The following is a 22,304-nucleotide window of genomic DNA, read 5'->3' on the forward strand; positions in this document are numbered from 1 at the left end:
AATAATAGGCTTGTAATATATTCAAGGAGAGATAAAATTTGACTTCCACTAATTAGTATGTAAGAATTTACAATTAATAAGTTTTATTGCTTGTATGGTTTTGCCTTCTTATGTAAGCATTAAATTTTTAGTTCGGTGTATTTGCTAGTATGAATTTTGATTATATTTAATGTTCGCTAACTTCTGTAATTTTCTTATTAATAGGCAATTGGCTGCTAAGAAAATACTGGACTCACTTCAGAAAGCTGGTTCTAATAAAGAAGAATATCAGTCCATTATTTCTGTTATGTGTAAATTGAGTGAAGATGAAGGTAGGCTATATTATTAATTTCAAAAGTTTTGAAAATCTAGTCAATATCCTTGAATATTATTTTGGAGTCTTATTATTTTAATTACATTGAGTCATCAAATTTGTAATAGATTTGTTACTACTGACTTTTTATTGCTCTCATGGAGATGAACTGGCTGTATTTGCATATGTTTAAAAATTGTATTATGGGAAAAAAAAGAAAAATTCTAAACATGATAAAACCAGAATTTCTTTTATTAAAATGCTTTTTATATACGTTTTTATTTTTAAAATAAAGAAAGAAAAGAAATGTGTAGTTTTGTCATTTAAAGGATAAAATTACGGGAAACTAAATTGATATTTTAACCAATTGTCATTCCTATTTAAATTTAGTATTTTAACAAATTTTATCAAGAAATTTCTATTGATAAAAGAGATACACGTTGATTTGTACATGAGTGATTTTACATTTAAGGTTTTTACCCTCTTGAGTCATGAAGTCAGTAGTTGCCTTGTAGTTTATAGTTAGTCTGGGCTAGCAGTGATAGAGTTAATAAACCTCTTGTTAATCTAGAGATGCTGCTGCACCCAACATTGGCATTGCATAGTATTAGCCTGGCTTGTTTTGTAAATAGCATAGTTTTGTAGATTCCTTGTCCCTTCAGAATGGAGATCTCAGTTGAAGAATAGGATAGAGTGATAGAATAGGATCTACTATGATACTCATATTTTCAAAATAAAAAAAAAATGTAATTTTTTAGAAGTTGTTGAGGGAAAATGCCAAAATTTTATTTAAGAAATTGCCCTTGTGAGCACATTCTGACTTTCCACAAAGTATATTTGTGCAAAATGTGTGTGCAAAGTATGTTTTTGCACAGACACACACACACATTTTTTATTATTAGTAAAGATTCTAGAAGTTACTTTCTACTTTTACGTATTTAAAAAAAATAATACCATTTCTGTTTGTGTATAAGATAACTCATATACTGAATAAGGAAATGATATTTCCTGGACATCCAAAATTTATATATTGTGTTATTTTACATTTGAATTGTTTATTATGCGATCAGTTTTATTAAACTTTTTTTTTAATTAATGAACTCAATTTTGTTGTCATTCCATTTTGTGTTATAACTAATGTTGTTTGCAGCAGTACCGGTTTTCAGAAAAATATTTGTTTTTTTTTTTTAAATTATTGCCGAAATTAATATTTTAATTTTTTAACCGGATTTTGAATTTAGAAGTTATAAAATAATAATTTCCAAGAAATGAAAGTTGGCTACTGTGTTACCTGAAAATAAATTAATATGTAGCCTCTAAATTAAAAGTAATATGTAGCCTCATTAAAAAATAATCCCTTAAATATCCCTTGCCTCAAACCATCTGGCCTGGCCAGTAATATCTTTATTTGAGATATGAAATTTTATTGTTTGTTCTCAAATTCTCTTTAGTGCATGTGCCAGGAGGCTTTCAAAAGAAATGAAATGATACAAAATGCATCTAAAAAGACAAAAGTTATCTTCATTGCATATCTCTGAAACTCGAAGAGTAAATGCCGTAATTTTCTGAATTGCTCCTTCTTTTAGCTACAAAAAAAAAAAAAAAAATGAATAGTTAAATATTGATATTACCCTTTTTAATTACTTGAGAAATGAAAGACCTCTGTTAAATTATATAAAGAAAAACTTGTGTAATTTTTAAAAATATCTACATTTTCTTATGTTTGTATTTTATAATGCAAGGATATATGTGAAAAAGTATATATCACAATAATCTGACTTAAATTGGTTCAAATACTTATAATTTGGTTGGATTTTGAAATGGAATTGCAGTCATTCTAAGTTTATTCAATTATAAAAGTACCGTTAAGCTAATTACATATCATTTTGCAAAACATACAACTACAAATTTTATAGTTCTTTATTCCAAAATCTCTGAATATACATGCCTTTTATTTGTATTTAGAACATAGCATTTTGCAAGCAAATTCTAATTACTTAAATATATATTTATCCGATTTGCACATGTATAATAATCTTTTATACATTTTTTTTTTGAAAGAATTATTACTTATTTATCATTTTCTGAGTTGACCTAGATAAACCATGCAAAAATGCGTTTTTAATATTTTTTTTTTTCCCCCTGAAATACAGCTTTTCCTTGTTTTAAAATTATAGTCTTCCACTTATTTGACCACTCTTTCTATGATAATGATTGATAGTGTACCTCTTGATATGCAACAATGGTCATGGTATCTTCTTCAAATTTTTGTTTTAAATATAGCTATTGAAAAACCTAAATTAACCTGGTTATTATCTGTTAAATTTGTCTGTTTGAAAAACATGGAATGTTAAGACATTGAATGTTTTTTTAATGACTTTATTTATGCATCATGATGGCAGCTTTTTAAATATTTAGCTTTCTATAGTTCTCTCATAACATTTTTTTGTCGTCTTTATTTAATGATATGGATTTATTCAAATTTTTGGTTTTAAGAATTATAATTAAATTTTAAATGAAATAAAAATTAAATGTAATTGTTGTCTGGATATTGCCAGTTTTGGATTCTTTAAATTATGAAATCTTATTCCTATTTACAAAAATAAATAATCTCATTGCTAATTATCTCATTGCTTTTGTAAGAGATTAGGCTATTTTACATACTGAAATAGTTTGAATTAACTAAGCATTTTCTCAGGTTACCCACTTCAATTATCTGGTATTCTTTAAAAAAAGCAACCCTATTCTAATTTTTGAAAAAGTAAAAATATGTAAAAAGAAACTGTACTCATTAAATTGAATAACTGTAGGCAAGGAAAAACATTCTTCAAAGAAAGTGGAGTTTAAACTTTATCCTTAACCCAGGAAAGGTTATAAATGTTATCAACTGGCAAAAGTAATTTTGTGAAATGTGGTAATGTGATATAAGCTCTGTTTTATAAACCATAAAATATTGTTTATCCTTTTTTTTTAATGTTCTTATGAAAATCAATACCTATCTCTCCTAAAATAGTGTTTTAGCTCACTCAAAAAATATATGTGCATGCATTTAAACAGTAAACTATCTCTATCATAACTGTAAGTATGTGTAGGTATTGTACTGTAAATAAATTTTGCATAAGTGTAATCGTGTTGATTCAAGTTTTATAAAAAAACATTTTGTAACCTTCATTCAGTTTTGTAGATAATTAGGAATATATTATGTTTAGAAATGTAAACCTTTTTCTTCATTAATCAGATTATTTTGAAATTTGTTTATTCATAAATTGTATTTATAGAGTTAAGATTCTTAAGTATTGGAAATTATAACAAATTATTAGAATAGGCTAGTTGTTTTAATTCTTTTGGAAAAGGAATACAGTTGCAATCACCCTTTAGTATCTTTGATTATCACTTATCGGATCATGGCATTAGAAGCTCTGTTGATGAATGTGTGGATATGTTCTAGGAGATACTCATCATATTAATTAATGTAACATTTAATTTTTCAATCCAAACATATGCTGCAGTTATTTAAATTATTGATGCTGAGCATACTGTTGTAAGGCTGAACTAAATGCATTTTGTTGTTTCTACATTTCCCTTTTCTCAGAAGTGATGTATGTTCCTCCTACTCCTCAACTGACATAAAAGCATTTTGTTAACCAAAATTTTGACATCAAAGTGCTTCTATCACACTCAATATATTTGAAAATCAGCAGTATTCTTTTTTTTTTTTAAATATTTTTTTAAAGAAATTTAAAATATGTTTGTATAAATAATACAAAAATGATTTTTCTATTAAGAAATCAGAATTTCATTTTATTTCACTGCTATATTATGCCTTTATAACAAAATTGTGAGGATATGTATAAATGAAATTTCAGTTTTAATTATGTTGGACATTAACAAGTTATTTAGTCATCTAAACATGTCTCTTTTCTATAGAAAGTATGGTTAGATCTGAATTAGTACAGCATATTCCATCCATAGCACTCTTTTGTCAGAATCATCCTGAATTGAAGCTAGTTATCTCACAGCAACTAGTGCCTTATACAGTAAAACTTCTAAATGACAACTACATATCAGTAAGTTTAATTATTATTATTATTATTATTTAAGTTTTGAGGTTTTACTGATGCAAACTTAAGTCAACTATAGTAAATAACCATGTATTAATAATTCTTATAATTGCTCTCTTTATATAAGCTTCAGTTAAAATACATTCAGTGTTAAATCTGTATTAAACATTATAATTATAAAAAATTGTTTAAAATGTGTCATTTTCTCACGATTCTATGAAAGAGAATTTGACTAATAATAGATGAGAAGAAATCTTGAATATCTGCAGGAAAAAAAAGGAAAATGATATCAATAATAAATTTAAAGCTAGTTAAAATTAAATGAATTTTGACATAAATTTTATAGTGTTAATTTTTATTTTTCATAGTTAAATTTGATATTTAATGTGATAATCAAATCACTATGGAAACAGATTTATAATATTAAAGTTATGTTTTCTCAGTACTTATTCTAGAAATTCTTTTTTATAGGTAAGGAAATTGGCACAAACAGCACTTCTTGTTTTATTGGAAAATAACTTAATAGGACAATGTAAGTAGGTTTTGGATTCATTATATTCTTTTTCTTTTATGTATTTTGCGTCTGTTATAAATTGGAACATGTAAAGTAGACGAGGTGGATTATGCCTGTGCTACAGAATAGTAGTAAAATGCAATATTTTTATGTTCATAAAAATTATTACGATATGAAAGTGAAAAGCAATAAATTAATATTTTTAGAAGTACAAATTTTAATATTCTAATTGTTCTTTTAATAAAGAATACTCATTAACAAGATATTTGAAGCAGTTATTATGAGCATTAAAAGCTGAATATAGGTTGGTAGCAATCTAAATATACAATAATTCTGGATTTTTTTATTTTTTCAAATTCATAATTTTTAGATGTGAATTGTACTCATTAACTAATTTTGTTTTGGAGCAAGCATTTTAAGATTAGTTATGTGATTTTAAAAAATTGCCGAACATTATTGAACATTAAAAGTTTTGGTACTGTGCTGAATATGAAATATTGCTTATTCTCATTGAAGTGAAAGGAAGATAAAGGAAGAACTATAGTTGTCAAAAAGACCTGAAAACAATTTTTTTAAATATTTCCAGATTAATTCTTTGAGAAGTTGGGTTTTTTACTACATTATTTTTAGAGCTTTTCTTTCTATATTTAAGAATCTTGATTTCTCCAGCACTTGCTAATGCATATATTTTAGATTAAAGTTTAATATTTGAAATTTAAATTGGAAATCCATAATTTGTATCAGAATGTTGCTGATCTTTCAAACTATATACATTTTTTTTTTTTTCTGAACAGATATAGGAACTAACTTTATGAGATGAATCTATAAGATAAAAATAAGTTTTCAATAGCATTTTAATTATTCATTTTTCTTTATTACTGATATTGCTTATAAATTCATATTTCATTGATAGGCATTAGTATCCTGAATTTTAAATTAACTATTTCATGGTAGTTTTTTTCATATCCAGAGTTACAGTTACTCTTTCTGCAGTTATAATTTAATTTCTAATGTTTGCTTGCATTCTTTTAGTACAATTTATAAAATGTCCTTAATCACATTTCCTCCCCATTTCAGTGCAACTGTCAGAATGGATTTGCCCTTTAGTTGCCCAATTAGCTATGTGTGCAAATAATCATGATGAACTAAGGATAGAAGATGTTACGGTATGTTTATTAGTGGATTAAACTTATCTTGCAAAGTTTTCTTCCAGATTTGCAGAATTATTGAAGTCAAAACATTGTGGGAAGAGCTGTTCCTTGAAAGACATGGGTAGTGAGATGTAAAAATATCTTGCCATCTCACTACCTTGTCTTTGACGGAAAAGACTTTATAGCCCTCCAGCAGATGTCTGTTGATTTGTCTTGAGAGTTGCAGTCAAATGGACTGTGAAATGTCTTATGATACAGCATATCACAGCCACATTTGATTCGCAATTCCCAGACCTACTCTACTTCTGAAGCTTGAGATTTCTTTGAGAAGCTGCAAGTTCTTCAAATGGATTCGTTTTAAAAAGAAATATTGAATATCTGAAACATGCACTATTGTTAGAAATACTTGATTGTTAACTTTTATTTGTAAAATTTGATTTGTATTATTTTCTCAAGATCTTCACCCATGTATCATTTATGTATTTTCCTTCCATATATATATAAAATATTTGCTGTATTGCTGTTTTTAGTGTATTAAGAAGAGAAGTGCAAGTCAAACTTCCCCATTATTTATGAATTGATTCAATTAATGTAGATTTATACCTTCAGTGTATGAGCAGTATTATACCCATCTCCTTTCATTAGCTCCATGCATGTATTAAATTTGAATGAGGATCTAATGAAACTTGTTTGACATAAGTCGTAATTATATCAAATGAGGAATTTCAAACTTGCACTGTTCCTCTGATTCACTGATTCAGGTAACTGTTTAATCCGTTAAATCTTTTCCCCCCACCCACCAACATTTGTGGACCTGAGGGGTCTTAATCTTTTAGCCTAATTGCTTTGATTCAACGTGTTCTTGATTCAGTGTGTGTGTGTGTATCCTCATTTTCTGGATGATATCTCATTCAGCAGATTTGAGATTCAGCCACTTTTGTAGTAGTAGTCTTGTATACACATAATTTTTACTTATTTAGTAATAATTATTCCAGATTTGACAGAAGTTGGCATTAGGGTGTAGGGCAACATGAAGCATGCAATAGCAGTTCTATGAAATTACTTTTTTTGTGTGTCTGTTTCAAAATCTGATTATATTTTGAAGAAATGAACTGGTAATTTTACTCAAGATATAGCTAGAATTTCAGATTTTTTACTATAATAATTTGGAATTTCCAGCCATTGTGTTTCTTAAATTTTGCTTTAGAACAAATGCATGATACAGAAATTAATAGTATGGCTCATCATTATGTTCTATTGAAATGCATCCTTGAATATTGAAATTAGAATGCTGTAGACTGAAATATTTTGTAACTTAAATAGATATTTTCTTTTGGATTTGGAAACTCCTCTTGAGTCATTTAGCAATCTTTTCAGTGGTAATTGAATTTTTCGAGCTTATCAAAATTCTTAATATTTTACAAACTGTTTTTCCTGTCAGCTTCTATTCATGTTCAAACTTTAAAATATGATGCAATAAATGAAAGATTGAAGAAAATGCTGCTGTTAGCTATATAAAGTCTTGCTGGTCTTAATTAATAATTTTTTTAAATTAATATTTTATTATTTATTAAGTTTTTTTGCAAAAACAGAAACAATGGTAGTAATACTTATGATCACAAAAATATTTTGTTTACATTTTTAAAAATTTAATTTTACAATAATGCTGTAAAACATAAATGAACTGTCAACAAATTTTATAATTATTTCTTGCTGTATAAATTAAATGTTTTGAAATATGTTTGAATGCATATCTGAATTATTTGAAAATAGTTATTTTTCAAAATATTGAAAAAGTCTGATCATGATTACCTGAAAATGTTTACATTTACTTTATTTAATTATTATTATGTTCAATTACTGCTTAATTGAAATCTATATTCATATCTTGATTTTTTAAAAAAATCGATCTCTTTTATCATGTTTTTGAGTGTTTTAGGTTTTTTTTGCTGTTTGGATCGGTGATTTCACACTCACAAAGTAGTTGTTGTATGGTGTGAATGACTCATATCACAGCTGCTTTGATGAGTGTGAACTTACTTCAGTACACCTTTTGTCTCTAGGCATCTCTCCTGGAAGTTGGTGTTTCTGCCCATCAGAGTGGCTGCGATTTGTTATGAACACAATTCATATCACAGCCAGCTTTGATGAGCGGAGCCACTAGATTATATCACCTTCAGATGGAAAAAGTGAACTTTTTTATTATTTATTTATTCTTCATTTATTTATTTTTCTTAATTTAAGAGCATATTTTGAGTGAGTGTAACAATTTGTACCAACTTTCTTTATCGTTGCAATCCATGCAATTTGTAAGGTGTTTATATTGACTAGCTTCAAATTTTGTAGATCATACACTTTATAACTCTTTTCATAGTGGGAATTCATGTTAAATGAATCTGTATTGGTAAATCATAAATATTTTAAAATTTATTATATGAGATAAATTGGATAAAAGTTTTCAAATGATCTTAATTAGTTCCGTTGTCTGTTGAAATAAATTACATATTAAAATATTTATTTTTAATGCCTTTCACATTACTGTTTTTAGTTATATATGTTGGTTGTTCAGTACAGTATGATTTCTATAAAATATTGATTTCATACTTGATAACTCAATGACGCATAGTCTCTAGGTTCTCTGATTAGAAATTTTTAGAAATTTCAAAAATGGGATAATTTAAACATTTAAGAAAATTAATTACAAATGAATTAACAAAATGAGGAAGCTTAAGTAGCTTAGATAATGCTGATTGCAAATCATGCAACTTGAGAGAAGTTTTGAATAGGGAAGGCAGAGCTGGTTGTAACAGAGGCAAATTTGAAATATGCCAGTTTGCAAGATTTAAAAAAAATTGTAATTAGAATTTTTACTAAATATGATTCTTACGATAGGTCATATATCACCATAGTTAGTACCTAACCAAAACAGATAGTGAGAGGTTCTGAATGTGTACTCTGTATTATCAGCTAATGCTTGTTAACGGAGAAATATCTTGTAAAATTTGATTTAAGGTAACAGTTGATTTTTCAAAAATATTTTTATTTATCTATTTTGCCTATGTATTCTCTATACATAAATATACAATAAAATTTCTCTCTCTATAGAGATTTGTCTTGATTGACAAAGCAATGTGCTGCACAAACCTTTGAAGTGAGGAACATGAAATTTAGTAGAAACTTACCTCTTTGGTATTAGTAGCCTACTAAGAAGAGATTTTTCATAGTTTTAATTAGATGTTTAATTAAAAAACAGAACTTTAACATGTTTTTGCCATAACATTAAAGCTTATTATTGCACAAAATAAAAGTGACTTTTCAATTATATCAGTTTTGTGAAATGATTGTATTTTTAAAAATATTAGTGGTATTTGGAAAATTAATTTTGGCCACAATTTTTGACAATGATTTTTATTTCAAGAAAATTTTAGCTAATATTATTGCTTCATCGAATAATTAAGTTAAATGTGTTAATGTTGTAATTAAAAAAACTGCATTTCTTTGTTGTAATTTAAAATTCAAAACTAAAACAGTTCACTGAACAAAATTCTCTACTTTTGGATTTGGTTGTTAAATTTTAAGACAATGAGATATATTATTTTATTAGCTTCAAAAAAATGCTTCTTAAAATATGCACTGTCATTTTGTTATTTCATTTTTCTCCTAACTACAGATCTTGGGTCTTTTTAATTTCTTGAATTTTATTCTGTTACTTGCAAGAGTTAGAAATTATGAAATCATTTTCATTTCTTCGTAAAATATATAATCTAGTTTTTCTGTAATTTTTTTTCCATTTATTTTTGCATATGGTTTAAAAACAGAATTTTATTAAATTTTCAAAGTGTCAAACATTAAAAAAAAAAAAAAAAAAAAAAACCTTTGCTGAACTTCAGATGTGTGTAGGGATAATTTTTTGATAGGCTGAATAGTTCTAAACACTATTATTCATTTCTGTTTTTTTTTTTTTTTTTTACACTAACACATTGAGGACATTGCATTGTTCTATCGTCAATTTTTGGCAGTTGTGCCAACCGTATGATGGTATCTATTCTGGAAGGCTTTTTAGCTCTTAGAAAATTTGGTTTGCAGCTTTATAAAGCTAACTTGCTATGTATTGAAAGTTGGCATTGGAGAAAATTTATATTTTCTGCCCCAGCCTTTCCAAATTTTTATTGTTAATCTGATAAAAATTGACTTAATTTTTTTGGGATCTATTTTAGTTTTTTTCATCTATTGTTTTTGTGAAAACCAAAAGTTCTATAACACAAGATGTGCTTCTGTAGTGTTGCAGTAATAAATATACACATTTAAAACACATTACACATTTATACACATTTAAAATTAATTATAAAAAATATGCATTTAAATTTAAACTTTTTTTGCACTAAAACAATGCATTTTTATAAATTTGAAAATATACAAGCCTTAGAATATATGGAGTTTTATGTATACATGATGTAAAAAGTTGCTTAAATTTTTTAGACTAAGGTACTTTTAACAGTGCTTAATTTCACCCTGTTATAAATTATAGGACAAGGGAAAGATGATGAAAAATTGAATGTAATTATATGATAAATACATATTTAATGTACTTAATCTACAAGCCAGCAACTTAGTGCAAATGTGCTTAAATTGTTTAATATCATGTAATAAGATAATAGCTATTGCATTTTGCTATTTCTGATATTTAAGACTGAACCCGTGCATGTATGAAGTGTTTTTATTTTACATTTAATTTTATTATGATATGAATTCATGATAACCTCGATATTTTTGCAAATCTTTTTGTTGTGTAATTTCTTTGTCTTGAAGTGAAAAAAAAAAAAAAATATTAGTTTTATATGTTGTGTGAAATGAATTAATGTTTGCTCTTGGAACTGCTTGATTTAAAACTGTTTTGCATCTAATGATATATATTCTGTATTATAAGCATTTTACATTGTGCTTAAAAAAAATTCTTCCTTTTTGTAATTTATTTATTATTTGAATTTAAATATTTGTAAATTGCATACAGTGAAACATTTATTTTGTTTCATGTTCTAAATATGAGACTTTTAAATTTACAGGTCATGAGTCTGATGATACCCTTAGTGGAGAACAGCTTAACTATCAAATTCTTTTTAGACCCTTATATATCTCTGTGTTGTGATAAAGTCATGGGTATTAGAACAGTAAGTTCCTTTTGCATGTTTTATGACAAGGATTTATGATAAATTTTTCATTCATTTTCTAATGTGCCGGAATCCTGAAATTCGTAATTACATTAATTAAATTATGATTTTTTCCCTCCAATTTTGCCATTTGATGGCTTGTTTGCTATTATGTCAACTTCGCCATCTCAAATTTTCATAAAATTTGGCGCAGGTTTTATGTTTATACTTGAAAAAATACTGAATTTCATTCAGATATGTCATTTGGAGTTTGTTAATAACTATGTAAATTTTTAGGAATTTGTCTAAAAACCATTTATGGGAAATTTTAGGAATTGCCATTGGATATGTTTTGAATTGCAAGCCGTTGATTAGGGAGATATGTCATTTTACTGTAATTTTCATGTTTTTTTCTTGTAGTGTAAATATATTGCAGAGTAATGTACAAATTACTTTTTTGAGATCTAAAGGAATATTTTAACATTATTTTAAAAAATACATATTTGAAATTATTAAAATTTATGCCATGAATAGTTAATGTTGTTATAAATCACCTCAATAAATGTAAATTTGGGATTATGATGTGTTAATTGTTAAAAAAAAAAAATTAAACCTGTAGGGTGATTATTTTCATTTATATTTTGTATCTCTTTGGATAACAGAAGATTACTTATTTTTCACTGTTCTGAAAAATATAAGCACAAATCTGAATGAATTTATAGTTAAGAGTAAGTAAATTTTTTTAAATTTAATTTAAGGATATATTTATCAAATATGTGTGAAAAGGAAACATTTGTTTAGCATATTTCCTTCTCAAATAAAATATAACTTCTTCCATTGAAAATCGCAAAATCACTTTTGTAAGAACATCCAATACTGTTACCTACAGAATATCATTGTTTTTGCATATGGGGATGATTCAGATATCCCAGAAATGATTGAAGAAAAATAATTTTTACATGGTCAAATTCTTAATTTTTCTGAAAATGTACCCAAGCCATCAGTTTCACATAAGCAGCCTATGTCTTCTAACTTAAGTGTATCTGGATATTTTGACACTTACTTTTCTTAGACCTACAAATGATCTGAAAAATATTTCACTAATAAGTTTGGTGTAATTTTGGAAATGATTACATGGTATTGCTGTGTTCCTTGAATCTACAATGTTTGATTGTAGTTACTTTTCAAGAACAGTTCTGATTCATTTTATTCTTCTTGTGTTTGATTAGGCAAAGTCTGAGTTAATATTTTTAATTGGCCTTTCAAAAAGTATCATGGGTTTTTATTTGGATTTTATATTGTTTATGTAAACCAATGCTAAATGTCAGCCCTTTTCCATGTGCTTTGGCCAATAATAATAATAATAAAAAGAGTAGCACTTATCGGAATTTTCTATTGACTGTTTTTGGACTATTTTATAAATAACTTTATGTAGTTGTAATCAAAATTTAATCAATATGTGTTGAATGAAATTCTTAAATGGTACATATGTGTCAAATTTTATAAAAATCTTAGGTTGCAAGTTCAATTTTGTTATAAAATTGTGTTGATTCGACCTAGTACATTCTGGTGAATTTGAGAAATTCATTTTATGATTATTTTATAATGTATTTTAAATTAATTTATTATATTGTGAAACATAATTGATTTTTGGTAATCTTTCAGATTTTTAAAACTTTTTATCTATTGATAACTCTTAGGTTTGTGCCATGAGGTTTGGAACTTTGTGTAAAGTAGCTGGGCTTGAGATCACTGAAACCTCTTTAGTAAGTAATGTTCTGTTTAAGCTATGATTTCTTTTAAGCTATGTTTAGCATGTACAGACATAGGAAAAACAAAGCTATGATTCTAATATTTAGCAGGTACCAACGCCATAGGGGGAAAAAATTTAGCCACTTCAATTATTTTGTATGAAAAGTAACAATATCATTTTAAAACTAGTAACATCTACTACTTACTGGACCTTTAATGTTTGTAGGGGTTTGCCTACATTCTTAAAATTAAACGAACTTTGAACTGTGGGCCTTATGCAATGCAACCAATCCCCTTGGAATTTATCCATAAATTTGTATTCTAGAAATAATATCCAAAATACAAATTTTGCTTAATATACAATAATTACATAGGAAGATATGTTTTTTTTTTTTTTTTTTTTTTTTTTTTTTTGTTGTTGTTTAAGACATGTTTCCATATTTAGATATGTAAGATTTAGATATTCTGTGGATGTTTTAATTATGTTATTTTATTTATATGACCATCTAAAAATGTTTAAATTACAATCTACATTTTATTATTGATTGCTTCTTCAAACATGACAAATATTTACGATGAAATTTTTTTTGATATAAATTGGATTTTTTTCCACAAAGAAATATTTACGAACATTAAAAGTTTTATTTAATTCTCTTACTATTAAACGGACCCTGCATTCTATGAGCCATTTTTTGATTAGTTTCTTTTTCTAATGAGGAATTCAGAATGAGGAACTAGAACATCCTTAGCGATAACTTGCTGTACATCCTTCTCCTCTCGTTTGGAGCAAAGACTGGCCCCAAAACAACTCATTAATATAGAACATTCATAGCAGGTTTAGCAGTTAAAAGGATTAACTGCTGAGCTAGAGTCTCCATTATAGCAAGCATTAAAATGGAAACTTGTTGTGTGAGTGAAAGAAAGAAAAAATTCAATATATTTTTATTATTTACAAGAAATAATAATTTTAGCATTAAAATATGTTACTGATAAAGGGAAAAAATATTAATTGCTTTGAATTCCCCTCCCCCCTCATATCTTAATCACTATATATTATTTTTATCAATTTGTTTATAAACAGATATGAAAAGTTATATCACTTAATTTTGCAAGTATATAAAAAGTGTAGCATTTTATTCACTGATAAATGTTATTCATTTTTCTTCTATTCTTTACTTTTAACTCAGTGTTCGTCTACAATGTTTTGTTTGATTGAGAAAGATTATATGATATTTACTTTGCAGAGGCATGGAACACAAATTGCAGAATGTCATTCTAAATGTTTATACATTTTTTCTTTATTTTTTTAATTTCCATTGCATTTTTTTTTGGCATTAATGTTCATCACTTATTTTACTGCTCCTGGCATGAATAGAAATTAGAAATCTAGTATAATTAATTATATGAGTGATTAGATGTGTTTATAGGAATAATATTTATATATATGCATATTTTGAGAATATTTATTCCATTGGTTGCTTATAAGAAAAATGTTATTAGATCTTTTTTGATTTAATGCAACAAAATTAGGTTGGCATTTTTAATCAATTATTAGATATTAAATGAAGTAACAAAATTCAGGAGGTGTAATATCTTTAAAAGACTCAGTTTTTATTCAGGCATTTATTTTTCTTTATTAAAAAAAAAAAAATCACACTTTAGATCTGCCCAATTTTATGACTATGCTTTCTTTATGGTATCAGATCTCTCAATGTTTAACCCTTTCGGGATAGAGTGTCAATTCTAGATGTTCACTTGGGACCAAGGAATCATCCCATAGGATAAGGTTTTGTGTTGCTAAGCCTTAGATAAATAAAGAAGGAAATAAAGTCTCGTAATTTTTGTTACCTATTTAGATTATTAGTTTAACTGCCATATACATTAAAATTAGCATTAGCATTTGGTAATATTTTTCTTTCAATTTATATTATGATATATTTTAAAAACTCATTTATATTGCGAAATAATTTTTGGAAGTCCTATTCAAATTATTCTGAAATTTTAATGAATGAGATATATTAATAATCTTTGAAATGAATATTAAAGAATTTAAGAATACAATATAAAATAAGTAGAAAGTAGACACACAGTGAACTCAGATTTTGATATAATATCCATATCACATTCCCTCAAACTCTTAATTTCTACTTTTTGAGGCCATTAATCATTACTCTCATCTGTGCCACTAATTGCCTTATTCATAATGCAAGACTTTCCTCTTCTGATAAATAACGTTTTCTTACCAAAACAAATAAAATTCAAGGCATTCTGAAAAAAAAAAAAAAAGGAAGTATGTGTTTATATGTATGAATGTTATGCTAAATGCAACAGAACTGATGCTAAAACCCAAACAATTTTTAATTTTTGCATAGTAGCAAAAATAAAATAAAAAATAATGATAAATAGAATTCAGGCTACAAATGCGAGAATATTTCTTTCACTTGGAAAGTTAAAGAATCCTGCTCTGTTTATTTACATTTACCAAAGCTAAAAAAAATAAAATAATAATTTGTTTATAATAGAAGATAACTGTCGAAGTATAGAAATTTAAGGAATATGCGTTTAAAATTAAGTAAAACTTGTTTTTCAGTATAAAATCTATGCATTATTATCAAGTAGAAAACATCTTATTCTTTAAAAATACAGAGGTTTATTTATGCATTCCATGTACAAAGAGAAATTGTCCCTTGGAAACAAAAGATAAAAATAGGTGTTACAAGAAAATTGCACTTTTGAATGCATGTTTGTTTCATTGGTCTGTTAGTTACTGATACTGTTATAGTTGCAGTGACATTGAACATATTTTAAGTCATTTTAAATCCATCCTAAGAGTTAAACATGTTTTACTTATTTGACATATTTGTTTGGCGCAGAATGATCAGATCTGGTCCTTGCGCCATAAAAACCAATTAACCAATTATTTGACATATTATATATTCATAGTGTAAATACTTTTTAGCAATAATTTTTTTTTTGTAGTGATACCAAAAATATTGTATTTTCTAAGTTTTTACTTTGAAGTAATTTTTTACTTTTTCTTGGTAGCTTCCAGCATTTCTTGATTTGTGTAAGGATGTGGCATGGGGTGTAAGAAAAGCTTGTGCTAATGTGTTTGTTGAAGTAGCAAATGCCGTTTCTCTCAAAACAAGAAAAGAAGTTTTATCTGCAACATTACTGAAGTTATTAGATGACTCTTCAAATTCTGTGAGTGTGATTTTTGCAGTGCAGATATTTAATTTTTATAATTTAACATTTGTACAGTACATGCTATTACACATTTTCACACAACTGGTGAAAATATTTTCATTATTTTTTTTAATATAAGAATTTTAATATCTTAAATGAATTGCCAAATATTTTAACTTTACTTACATTTTTATATTTGCATAATAAATGCTTTATATAAGTATAAGCTTTTTTATTATAAGCATAATAAATGCTTATAAGAAAATCTAATACTATCACATTTTGAATTGACTGTAGGGAGTAGTAAAATTAAGAGATATACGTTGATATTTAAATCCACCCCAATTAATGATGACATTTTCTTTGATTTACATTCTCTTGTTCAAAATAATATTTGATATGGACACTTAGTTATTTAGACATTGATGGTCTGCTATTGTCCTGCATGCCATCTTCTTATATCAGCTCCCTCCTCCTACCTTCCACCACTATGTCCTCTTGTTCTTCATTAAAAGTTTTATACCAATGATCAGAAAAAAAGCATATAGCAAAAAAAAATTTCAAAAATTTGAATTTATTTTATGATACTTATATAATATTCCCTGATAATCATCATATGATAATGATTTACAGAATTAAATACAGAATTGTTTTTAAAAAAATGTACAGTTTGCATTCGAAATGTGTAAAATGAAGTTTTTGCACCTTTTGTGTGAAATTATTGATTTTAAAATTTAATTTTGTAGAATACTTTGTAGCATTATACTAGTACTGTTATTAAAGCTGTAAAATTGTTACTATTAAATGAATATTATAAAATTAAAATAATCATAGTTGTTTGTGATTAAAGTAAAATAGTAAAATATGGAATATGTTTATTTTCTTGGTTAAAAAATTCTCTTTTTCTTTTGGACTGCAAGTTTTTAATGAAAATTTGAATTTACTTTTAACTTAAAAATCTTTATATTTTCATAGCATTTTGGTAAGTTATAAATTTTACCAAATGCTTCATCAAAACTTTGAAAAACATAGTTTGTCTTGACTAAGTTGTCAATTATTAAAAGAGAATTATGCTAAGTTAAGCAATGTAAGCAGCATCTTGAAAACAAATTAACGAAAATGATTCAAAATTCTTAAAGTGTTTTTATTCCAAATGGGATGGCAACAGACACTATTTTTATTACATGAGAATATAGCTTTTATTAATCCAAAAATCTTATACAGCACTCATGAAACTTGTCTCAAACCCTATTTCTGCTTAATAGGATTTTTCTGTAAAAATTTGTAGAAAGTTCATTCAGATTTTGAATTTTTGTTGCATACAATTATTTATAAATTTTCTCTTTTGCATTCCCTTTCTTGTTTGTTAATAACTTGCTTATGTTCAGGTAATTTTCAGGAATTGAAAGGGTAGATAACCAAAGTTCATCTAGAGATTGAACCATTTATCGTTCAGTTCATTTTCATACTGTAACTCAAAAACACAATGACTTAGGTAGATTAAATTTGCTATATGATCCTGTTACTAAAATTTTAATTTTATATCCAATTCAAAAATCTAGTAGTTTCATTTGATTTCAGTTTTATTTTGATTTTTAACATCTTCATAAAATCTTAGAATTTTGTAAGGTTTCAGTAACTTTTTTTCCTTACATAGTATTTATTTTTTTAATTATTTTTCTATTCTCTATTTCTTTTTCAATATTTGTAATCCAATAGAGTGGAGAGATTCAATTTCGGAACAGAATCTTTTGTATTGCTTCGTGTCTGGGTTGAGGTGTTAGCTTCCATATTGCATATTTCTATTTCTTTAAATTCATGGACTGTATCAATTCTTGCTAAGTAAATGAAACAGCTCATTAACAATACTGGAAAAATTGGATTTTCTTTCATTTGTATATTTTTATTCCATAGGTCCGACTTGCTGCTTATCAATCTTTAGGTGCATTTATATGCTCTTTTGCTGATCCAAATCGAACTGGTTTTGTGTGTGAAAATGGTAAATTGAATTGTGTAAAAGTTGATGAGAGTAAGCAAATGGAATTTAATATAAATGGTCCTATAGCAGAAAATCTTGATAATTTGCATATTGATCATAAGGAAGATGTTTCTCATCCAGCTGATCATAGCACTACATCAAAAGAAAATACTACAGTGGATTCTTTGAAAATGTCTAACTCAATAAAAAGTAATAATAAGGAATTAAGTGATGCGAGTACAGTACTCCATTCATGTCTACGTGCTTCTGTCATTGTTACAACCAAAAATAATTCTAGTAGTGATGATGAAAGTGCCTTTAATAATTTCCAATTCTGGAGAGAACCATTACCTGACGTTGATGTGAACATTAATGAAGAATCGACAAAAAATAGTCCTGCTCAATCCGGTGCACAAGATAGTCAAGAAGCCCCTTCCTACATGGAACTTTTCCTGGAAGAACTCCAATATCCAAAAGTAAATTACAGGTGTGATTCATTGCTTATTTTTTTACATTTACATTTTTAAAAAAATTATTTTTTGGTATTAAATTTCTCAAGTCAAAAGCGGTTCTTAAAAGCACATAAAAGTACGATATATGTAACCGAATGTCGTGGAAGGATAAACTTTATAACAGAAAAACTGTATGTCTTAAAGTTTTATAAATGTTCAAATTTACCTTTGTTGTTCCTTTGAAGTACCTTTTTAATTCTAAAACCTTCTCTTATTCATATTTTTAGACCTTTTATTACAAATATTTATATTTTAATATTATTTATATTTTAAGATAAAGTTTAAAATCCTAATTTAATTGCAGGAAGCATTCACATTCACTATATAAATACACATTCTTAAAAAAAGAAAGAAAAAGAACTGGAGTTATAAAGTAGATTTAGTTCTTACAAAATTTATACTTTAAAAAAAAAAAAATAGCACATTAATGCGCAAGGTAGTTTTATTTCTTAAATTAAATCAGGCATGACATTTTTCTTGCTTAATTGCAAATTTCATTGTTTTTGAAATTTTATTATTTTTGAGATTGATTAATTTTTAATTATTTTTATGTAATAATTCTTCAATATTTCTATCATCTGAAGCATTTTTTAAAATATGTATTTGCTTTATTGTATATTTTGTTATTACATATTTTACTTCTCCATGTTAATGTTTTAATATCTTTGTCAGTGTTCATTATTTTATGAAGTTCAACTGTATATGTTCTAAGTTTGTAAAAACTATTAACTATTAATTGATAAGTAATGTGCAAATGTCAACTAGCAGGCTCAAAGTATAAAAAATGATAGCTGAAGCTCCTTAAATAATAGCTCCTTAATAGCTGAAGTTTTATTTATTTTTTGATTGAATTGAGATAATACTGTTTTTGCTTTTAGAAACTTACGAGAAAGAATGTACTAGAAATAGAACTTCTAATCTACATCTGTCATATGTGAGCTTCCAAAAAAAGAATGTTTTGATTCTTAAATGACTTATTAAAATGTTTGAATTTTAAATGGGTAGTTCACTGTTTTATGTTATTATTGAATTATGGTGCAGTTATACTCATTCAAACATTAAAATAATTTGGGAAAATTTTTATTATGTCCTCTCTGAGGTACCTTTACCATTTTATTTTCTTACTGTTAGCTTATATATATATATATATATATATATATATATATATATATATATATATATATATATATATATATATATATATATAATATATGAAAAATCTAGCTTTGATCGACATTTTTTTTTTTTTTTTTTGTAGGATCCTGTTTATTGGAGGAAATATTTAGATAAGAATCATATACTGATTACATATGAATTTTTTTCAATCTTGCCTATATATGAACTGGTCATTTAAATAAATAAAAAAATAATTAATGCACTTAATTTAACATGTTATTCGAAACGATTTGCTATATTACAGTATTCATTTTCCAGTTTATCTATCCATTAATTATATTTTTGAACTTTCACTCATGTCCGAGGTGGCACTATATGGTATTGTTAGCATAAGAACAAATGGAAAAAGGCTTTAATGGTTGGTTATTAAAAAAAAAAATTGTATAAAATTATGTTTGTGGTGGTAACATTATAAGCCAGTTAACAACTTCCGGAGAAGAGTGTACATTTTTGTCTAGTGGCTATGTTATTCGGCTATGAACCCTAACGTTGCGAGTTCGAACCTTCAACCCGCACATGTTTTTTCAGTGAAAAACACTTCATGAATTTAAAAAGCAAAAATATTAAATATAAATGCATAAGTTAGAAAATAAATCAAAAAGAGTGATTCGGAACGGGCACCCTCAAGTCATGTGTCATTCATGCTGGCAAAAAAATTAAATATAAATGCATTTCAAAAAAGAAAGCAAAAAGAGCAGAGCAGCTGCAACTTGTCCGTCATTTGTTCTGTTCCGAACACTATACTGCAATGCTCACTCTTCATAGCAGAAGTTAATATACTTATTCTAATAGTTAATTATGGCAAAAAAAAAAAAAAAAAAAAAATTGTGTAAAATTGTGTTTTTTCAGTAAAGACATACAGAGATAAACTTAAAAAGCAAAACCTTATCTAAAATAATAATAATAATGATCCAAATTGTTTGAGCCATTTCCAAGATACATGATATATATATATATATACTACAATTAATCATTTAAAGTTATAAGGTTTTATAAGCAACATAAAAAGAAATTTCCTATTCTATTTGCTTATTACTATTCTTTTCATTTATAATTTATTGTTAAAAATATTAGGATCTCCTGAAATTTAGTTTGATTAATCTTTTAATATATTACAAATAAAATCATAATCAAAATTTGAATTTTTTTTAAAATTAAGTTTTTAATACTACATTAAAATAATTTCTTGAATCAGATGTCCTATGGTCAAAATAAGAACCGTTTCCGATGTATATGAAATAAATTCTAATAAGCTCAAGAATTGCCCATTTAGAGTTTGTTGGGGTAGGGAGAGGGAGATTTTTATATAGTTTGTAATGTTTAACTTTGTGAAAATTGGCAATTAATCAATATTTATGCACTGTATGTCTTTATTTTGAATAATTTTTTTGTTAGTATTATAAAACTATATTAATTATTCTGCAATTCTCTGCAAAAACTCTTTTCTTGTTTTTTAGTGACTCAAAATATAACTCATTAGAAGATGATGCTGAGATTGTAACTTCATCTTTCAAAGAATCAATTTTAACATTTAAAACAGAAGATTTGTGTAAGTGTAGCATTTCTTTTATTTTTGACAATTTTTCACACTTTTGTTTCTGCACATATTTTAATTCAGCTATAAATACACATTACAACATTTTTTAAAAATAAAACACTGTAAGTTGCTTCATTTGCAGTTAGTAGTGAAATCAATTTGATAGTTTTTATAATTTAATCATTTTTTAAACTGTTTTTAATGAATTAAATACTTACCTTTTTTTCATTTTAATTTAAATATTTAAAAATTTGTGTTTGCGCATATATATGCTGAGTAGTCAATTAATCAGGAAAATTGGGAATAATTAGTAAATAAGGGAAAAGCTTGGGAAATATATTCTGAAATTGTGTTTAAAACATTTGTTTATTAATTTTTAATCGAACTCAAAATTTGTTTATCAAATGAAGCATTTTTGGTGACTAACATAAACCATTTATTGACAAAAACAAATGGAGTTTGCCTGCATTTCTGCACGTGTTTTAGTATTTCTGAGGAAGCAAAATTGTGCATATGTAGTCATTAGTAATGTATTTTGAAAAGTTTCTTTCATTTCTGAAGTGCAGGTGCAACTGTTTAGTTCATTACTGGTTATGTTTATCAATATTTTTTTTTAAAAAATTGTTAATTTCTTATATAATTTGTAGCATTTCAACATTCATATGATGAGCTGTGATTGAGACTTCTTTTAGCATTTGTGCTCGGAATTAAAATAATTTAGGGATATAAAGTTCTTTACATTGACATACTGCAATGGAGAAAAAAGATAATTCCTAATTACTACTTTTTCTCTCTAGGAAATTTATTAGCGAAAATAGTTTTGCTTCTGCATTAAAGGTTGCATAACTAAGCTTCCCATCACTGAAATGATTTTTAGCTTTAGTGGCTCTTTTGTAAAGATTAAGAAGAAAATAGCATCAATAATTTTATTTAAATTATTTTATTCTCAAACATCAAGCCAAACAAAAAGGTATATTAAATTTGTATATTTAATATTT

General features: G+C 26.2%; 1 protein-coding gene across 3 annotated transcripts in view; it reads left to right on the forward strand.

The window, feature by feature from the left end:
• The window catches only part of LOC129987607 (serine/threonine-protein phosphatase 4 regulatory subunit 1-like), a 112,612-nt gene that overhangs the window by 71,458 nt on the left and 18,850 nt on the right, over positions 1-22,304 (forward strand). For all 3 annotated transcript variants that reach the window (XM_056095566.1, XM_056095567.1, XM_056095569.1), the window contains 9 exons: positions 205-311; positions 4,220-4,359; positions 4,825-4,885; positions 5,945-6,033; positions 11,082-11,186; positions 12,866-12,931; positions 15,963-16,121; positions 18,018-18,568; positions 21,227-21,318. In XM_056095566.1, coding sequence (XP_055951541.1) covers positions 205-311; positions 4,220-4,359; positions 4,825-4,885; positions 5,945-6,033; positions 11,082-11,186; positions 12,866-12,931; positions 15,963-16,121; positions 18,018-18,568; positions 21,227-21,318 — 1,370 coding nt within the window. The remainder of the gene's footprint in view (positions 1-204; positions 312-4,219; positions 4,360-4,824; positions 4,886-5,944; positions 6,034-11,081; positions 11,187-12,865; positions 12,932-15,962; positions 16,122-18,017; positions 18,569-21,226; positions 21,319-22,304) is intronic.

This window comes from Argiope bruennichi, chromosome 10 (genome assembly GCF_947563725.1).
Source record: "Argiope bruennichi chromosome 10, qqArgBrue1.1, whole genome shotgun sequence".
NCBI lineage: Eukaryota > Metazoa > Arthropoda > Arachnida > Araneae > Araneidae > Argiope > Argiope bruennichi.